Here is a 7,444-nt window from a genome sequence, read left to right as displayed (position 1 = left end):
AAAGGAAAGGATGGTTTTATTTGTTTGTATGCTAAAACTGAACTTGGGTTATTCTGTATTTAACTTTACTTTTGTGTTTTCATCTTAATTATATTTTAAATATTAAAAGATTGACTTTGCCAGGCCTTGTGGCAAGAGTCAATTCAGTAATTCCTATATGCCACCAAAAACATTAGAAAGACCAGATAGGAAAGATGTCAGTAAAACCTCTAGTATATGTTAGCTGAAATCTTTTCTTACACACACTATTGCAAAACAGATGTTTCACTTTATCTGGAAATGTGACCACTACTGCTTTTGAGACTTTGTCCTCACTGATAGGCAATAAATATAATAGCAATATTTTTCAAATTGTTTGAGATGTAATCTTCCCGGAAATCATATTGAAGTGGCTTCTTTTTTCCTCTAGAGGCAAGTAGAGATGTAGAGAATGACTTAATGTCTCACATTGAATGATTAACTTGAAACTAGTTATTTTACTTTTAGAAATAACTTACCCATTAGCATCAGAAATACCATCATCACTATTCTTATTTTCTTCATTACTTACTAGGATAAGTGTACTATATTAACCCTCTGCATGAACTGTTTCTTGTCATTCCCTAAACATCATAACTTTTACGTTGTATTAAGTGTCGAGAGATAATGTAGAGATAATGTAAAGTATATAGAAGGTATGCATAGATTACATGTGAATACTACATCATTTCCTATAAGGCACTTGAGAGTTTGCTGTCCCAGTTGGGTCCTGGAATCAATCAGCGAGTGATACTGGGCAACAGCTGCTATTTTAGTCCTCAGCAGTCATTTCTCATGTTTCATATATATATATATATATATATATATATATATATATTTTTTTTTTTTTTTTCCCTCTCTCTCTACCTTAACTAGAGTTTCTGAGAGTATGGATTTTGTTTCCTTCCTGGAAATTAACCATAGCATCATCACTTCATTTGGTAGCAGTCTATGGAATGTATAGGGAGAGTCTGAGTGCTTGAGACAGCCAGGTTCTGGCTTCAATCCTGGCCCTGTAGTCTACACATCAGCACAGTAAAAACAGTAAGTCCATAGCTGTGCCCAGATATATTTTTTAAACTCATTGTTTATTTTTCTTCCATTTTGTCAGATATGTAATATAAGAAGCTAAATTCCTATTATGATTTAGGGCACTAAATATTTCCCTTAGGAAATCATTTTTTATCCTTCTAAGATGAGATCACCATCCCCAGAATAATTTATATGCAGCCAGACAGTAGCTAACGAAGGTGAGGTAATGCAGTGTAACACTTTAGTGAGTTGTGGGGAAGCAAAGCCTCTCTCCCCAGAGTGGATTTGCTACAACATTTGGAAAAAGCAAATGATGACAGAGAGCAGATGTTTACATGTTTCATGATAGAACGATTTAATTTATCATCATAGAAAATTTTAGTACACGTCAGGATCACCAGATATCTGAGATAACACATATTATTCACATACTACTAATAAAGGAAACTAAATACATTATAGTATTTGTTTCATAGTAAGATACTATTTTAACTCCTAAAAGAACTCATTTTTTTAACCACCAACTCCTAAATAAGAAATGTGTCTCTCATGCTTAATATCAGAAGTGATTTAATTATAGTTACTTATATAGTAAGGATGATCTAGCTGAAACATTTTTTAACTTTAATAACTGGCTAGAGAAAGTTGGCTTACTATAAGACAAGGGAATTACTACTAGCATGGCATTGTGGACAGGCCCGTAATTTTAGCACTCTGGGAGACTGAAGTAGAAGGATTGCAAGTTTCAGCATTGCCTGGAAAATTTAGCAAATTAGTAACAACAACATGTCTCAAAAATAAATATATGAATAGAACTGGGGATGTAGCTCAGTGTGAAGTCTCTGTATTCAGTGCAATCCCCAACATTCCCCTCCTAGTTCTCGTTAACACACACATTTACTATTTAGATAAAATCTTACATTGGTCCAATACAACAAGCAAATACTGCACATATTTTGGAACTCAAAAGCTGGTCACTATTTAAAGCTTCTATAACTAGACTGCTTATCCCACTGCTTAATAAGCAAGAGGCAAAATTATTAAATTACAAGTCAGTGTTTCAGTGTAAGCATTGCAACTTTGTTTAGAAGTCTTAGGAACGAGATCTTTAGGACCTTGATTGTTGGTGAGAACTGATGAGCACTTAGGGGTCCCTGAACATGTAGTATGCGCTCTGTATTGGGCAGTTTACTTAAAGGGCCGATTGCAGCAGACCCCAGGGCCAGAAAAGACAACATCAGAACCTCTAAGATACCTTTAAGAAATTATCTCTTCCCTATTTTTTAAAAATCAGTGAGTCATTTGTGATGCATTTACCTGTATCCAGACTTGTTAGCCACCCTATGCTGTTTTCTGTTATTAGGTTAATCACATCTCATTTCTGAACCACAGATAAATGATTATTTTGGCTTGTGCTTTCCGTACTTAGAATTGACATGTGTGGGAACGAGTTCCATGGTACTTACGGTTCATGGAAGTTTGAAATTTCCTTGTGCTCAATACATGCTCATTGTCTATATGAAAGAAAAAGAGGAAGGCAGATAGACTAGAACATGGTAGAGGCAAGGAAGAATGACTGGTTTCATTATTTTTGTCCCTCTTGAAACAAGGGTTGAGTTTTGAAATTGTCTAGCACAATCTTGTTTGATGTAGTCTGCAATTGTTGATAGTATTTTATAAAATAACTTTTGTTATTATTTTCTTACCTTATAAATGGCAAGGTCTTATTACCTTACCATTTATAAGATATAGAGGTAAATTTAGTAAATAAGTTGTTAGTAATTCTATCACTCAGAGATAGCCAAATATGTTAATATGTAATGATTTGCATAAGCACTTTTGTTCTTTTTGTAATGTGTACATTAATTGAGATTATACTGTATTATAGCCTACTTATACTTAGCCTTATATTCTGAGGATTTTCCATGTTATAAGGTCTTTAAGAGAAATTTTAAAAGAAGAAAAATTGAATAGCTGTTACTGGACTCTTTTAGAATATTTTGCTGAGTTTACACAGCTATAATATTCAGTAACGGAACTTAGGAAAAATGGGGTACACCGATGAATGTCCATTCTGTATCTGTGTATTCAAAGTGGTTGGGGTAGATATATAGTTGCATTGTCTTAATGACTGGAATGATTTGTTCTAATGGTGTTTGTAAATAGGATCACAAGTCCGCATCTTGTACAGCAATTAACCACTAAGAAGAATATATGCAGTGTATATTTGTTGAAACTGTACTTCCGATTTGATTTGAAACTGTCTCATTGCTATATGTTTATCAATAAAACTGTAGAAAAAAAAAGAAAAAAGAGGAAAAAAAAATTGAATAGCTGCATTAACCATTGAATGGCTATTGTTATAACTTAACTACTTCTCTGTCCTCAGAGTCTCAGTTTTTTAATGAATAGTACATATTCTTTCCTTACTTTCTCCACCCCCTGAGATTATTTACTTCGGTTGCATTCTTAGTAATGTAATTTTACTGTATCAAACTTTGCTTGTTATTAGGGAATAAGGGTATATGTCAAAATATTCTTGAGAGATCTTACTAATGTGTCCTTTCCGGTATAGCTCCAGCTCTGATCTTCCCCCTCAAGATCTAGACCCCTAAGTATCTTTATCCATTGTTCTACTTTATACTGGCTATCATTGTCTCTTGCCTGGACCAAAGTGCCTCTTGGTTCCTGTGGCCTTGTGTGATCTCGCCTTTCCTGAGCCATCTCCCTTCACTCTTTTCCTTCCTTTACTGTGCACTAATCAAACTGCTCAATAGACTCATTCCTTTCTACTTGCTGGTCCTTCTCCCAGCCTCTAATGTCGGACTCTATCATTTAGGTCTCTGATAAATGTCACCAGAGATTACATCCCTGACTACCTTAGTTAATGTAGCTCACACTCTATTAATTTACATTTTTATTGTCTTAATATCCCCTTCCAGTATCTGAAATCTTTTTATAAATCTATACTGTTTCTCTCCAGAATGAGAGCTTCTTGAAGATAGAACTTTGTCTTGTCTTCCATTCTATTAAAGTACCTAAAGTCATGCCTCGTACAAAGCATGTATTCACTAAATAGTTGCTAAGTGATTATCCTAATTATTTATTCCAGGTGTGCTCACAGCTATGATTTTTAGAAGCCTTATTAGAAATGCAAAAAACTAGACTGGCTTTGGGAGAAAGTAAAACTGTACTGTCTTTTGCTGTTAAATTTAATGGGTGACACATCCTATTCTGTGCTCTTTCTCAACTATAAATGTGAACAGAGATGGCATGAGGAGTGGAAGAAACATCTCTATTTCAGAAAGCAGGTTACCATGGCAAATACCTTTGCTTCTGGAAAGCTAGAGAATACCTAGAACTCAGCAGATGGGGAGTAAGGGCCTGGCTTCCAACAGGGTAGGAGGAGAAGAGCTTGTCACTTCACTGGTGTCTTTGACAAATGTAATCACCTAATCACTACAAGTTAGGTTTCCTGACTTATGAAATTACTGAGAAGAATAAAGATGAGATGCCCAGCAAAGTACCTGTTAGTCACAAGTGCTCAGTAAGTGGTTGCTTTGAACAAGAGGACTTGTTCGCTGTATGAGATATATCTGTTACAAAGAATGAGATTGATTTAATTTTTATTCTGAAGTCTCTAGCCACTCAACAACTCTAAATGGGAGGCTGGGAGTCTGAAACCCAACTTAGAATAAGGATTAAATAGAGATTTAGAACATCTTGATAATGTACCCCTTGGGAATCCAAGTATAGTGGAACAGTGTTATGTGAGACACACCCTTGTGTAAGTTTTAATTTTGTTTTAACTGTAGAGTTCAAATCTGAGTTTCTACAAATAACCTAATTTTATGGGTAGTAAAGAACACAAGCTACTGTCTCTATCTTGATATGACAGGGAAGACAATGGAAAAATTCATCAAAAGTCAATGAATTTTTGTTGTTCTTTTGTTTGTATACTTGATGTAATCCATTATATATAACTGATAAATTACCTGATAAGTCAGGTAAGAAATGAGAGGGAGGGGGCCAAAGAGAGGGGGAGAGAGACAGACAGGCAGACTGACTCACTACATTATGCATACTGTTGCAAAGGATGATTCCCTCAAGACTGACTCACAGACCTCTAACCATAGAGGGTAAAACAATGGGATGTGAAAAGATAATCGCTGGATTCACTAATATGCAGTGGTGATTTTATAATGACTGGTTTTTTTTTTCCTTAACTTTTATTTTCTCTATAGTGTAGTTAAGAAAAGAAACCATGGAGAATACTGAAAACTCAGTGGATGCAAAATCCATTAAAAGTTTAGAAACGTGAGTATTTAAATGGAATCCTTTATAGTCAGAAAAAGATGGGTATGTATAATACAGTAGGAATGGGGGCAGATAGGCTTTCAGTCCAGAGACCAAGTAACTTCCCACCTCAGAGAGCTGTATGGCTTTAAGTAAGTTCACTTCATTGAATCTTTTCTTTGAAATTGAGGTAAATCTTTGACAGAACTTTGGGAGGATGAAGGGAATGACCTAGGACAGTATCTGATCCACCTGTGGAATTAAAAGGACTCTACAGGAGAGACAGAACTCACCACTGGTGCTGGCTTCCCAAATCATTGTCCAGGATTAGAAATTTTGTGTTTGGGGAAGTATTTTTGACCTGTTATTTGTAGGTTTTGAAGACTAAAATGCAATGCTACTTTTCAGCTGCAGAAGAATTGCCTAGTTAGGGATTATCTTTTATTCTTTGTCTTTTATCTTCTTTTTTAGTATATTCTGCTTATTAGTACATCCAATAACTAGCCAATGAAGGAAAAAAGATAAAAATTCAAACACCCTTCCATTAATTCATGTCTGTTATCATCCATGTGAAATATTTTTGACTTAACTATCTCTAGTTGATGAAACCAAAACATCATCACGAAGATGTATAATTATTCTGTCAATTTAAATTTCTTTTTAGTTATAAAAGTTTACTACTGAGACCCAGTGTTATTATTTTGGACCACTCTTGGAATTATAGATTAACCTTACTATGAAACCATTATATGATAGCAGTGCTAATAATAAGACCCTATAAATAGTTTAGCCTGTTTCTTTAGCAAAGGAATTTGAAATACAGTCCCATTTTCTATGTGGTGGTTGTTTAAATCTTGAGATCTTTTTGAACAGAATATCACATAAATATCAAACTGCACTGGAAGCTCCACAGAGGTCTAAGATTGTTTTTCTCCTATGGTGTATTATCCTCACATTCCCAAGCTTTTTGAGTCTACTCTTTGTTAAGGACTATCCCTTCATGGTCCAGCTATCATATTGCTGGTAGAGAACTTACTCCTAAGGGATTTATAGTCCTGTGGTCCATTACAAGTGGAGTATATCCTTTAGGTGAAATGATTAGAACTGTAGATGTTTTAGATTGTAGTTTCATTCAGATTTGGTTATATTTGCATATGCATAATAAGGTATCTTAGGGCTGGAACCCAAGTCTAAACTTTAAATTCAATTGTATTCCATACCTTATAATATAGCCTGAAGCTAATTTTGTATATTTTTAATGTACTTGTGTTTTGACTCTGACCTGTCACATGAGGTCAGATGTGCAATTTTCCATATATAGCATTTTTCAGGCTTTCAGAATGTTTCAGACTTTGGAGCATTTTGATTTTTAATAAGAGACAATTAATTTGTATCGTTATGACCTAGAGGTTAAGTCTTTCAGCTTTTCTGGTTTTTATTTTCACAAAATGGGAGTAGGGCTGTGGGACTTTGTACCTCTTCTGACCATGACTCCTTGAATTGCTACTTTCAATCACAATATTCTTAGAATTGGGTAAAATATATAGAGTATACAGAGTTAAGATATTGGTGTCTGTTTTGAGACCTGTTATTTCCCAGATTTCCGGTAGCTCATGAGTCAGACCTTGTCCTGATTTATGGGAACAGAGCCATACTTGTTCACTCACATATTGTTCCTAGCTAGTCCCCAGTAGAAGTGAGTGTCTGTAGCAGAAACTAGAAGCCCCAAAAGCCTAGATATTTATTTAGTATTTAGCTCTTAAGAATGTATTTACTGATCTAGCCAAGTTTTTAGAGAACTGACTTTCTTTTTTAATGTATTTAGGACAGGGTCTACAGGGTCTCGCTACACAGATCGGACTTATAGTGATCCTTCGGTTTTCAGCCTCCCAAGCTCTGGGATTATAGGCGCACACCACCACACCCAGTCTCAGTGGCTGTTTCAGCATGCCCTGGGGGTGGGGCTGGCACTGCATGTGGTGTCAGGGATTGAACCCCAGTCCCTGTGCCTGCCTAAACAGGTGCTTTAGTCCACTGAGCTATCTGACCGGCCCTTGAGAATTGACTTTCAGACAAATATTTTCTTTTTTTTATTTTT

At 35.4% G+C, this 7,444-nt stretch overlaps 1 protein-coding gene across 6 annotated transcripts in view; it reads left to right on the top strand.

Annotated features, from left to right (window-relative positions):
• Window positions 1-7,444, top strand: part of Casp3 (caspase 3) — an 18,653-nt gene that overhangs the window by 2,973 nt on the left and 8,236 nt on the right. For 5 of the 6 annotated variants that reach the window (XM_004639777.2, XM_023699667.1, XM_023699669.1 and 2 more), the window contains exon 2: window positions 5,295-5,367. In XM_004639777.2, coding sequence (XP_004639834.1) covers window positions 5,315-5,367 — 53 coding nt within the window. In that variant the 5' untranslated portion in view covers window positions 5,295-5,314. Of the gene's footprint in view, window positions 1-2,324; window positions 2,344-5,294; window positions 5,368-7,444 lie in introns of those variants that run through there. The other variant, XM_023699670.1, reaches the window with a different exon arrangement.

This window comes from Octodon degus, unplaced genomic scaffold (assembly GCF_000260255.1).
Source record: "Octodon degus isolate 3935 unplaced genomic scaffold, OctDeg1.0 scaffold00114, whole genome shotgun sequence".
Lineage (NCBI taxonomy): Eukaryota > Metazoa > Chordata > Mammalia > Rodentia > Octodontidae > Octodon > Octodon degus.
Note: the sequence above shows the minus strand (reverse complement) of the source record. Positions and strands in the feature narration are given on the sequence as shown.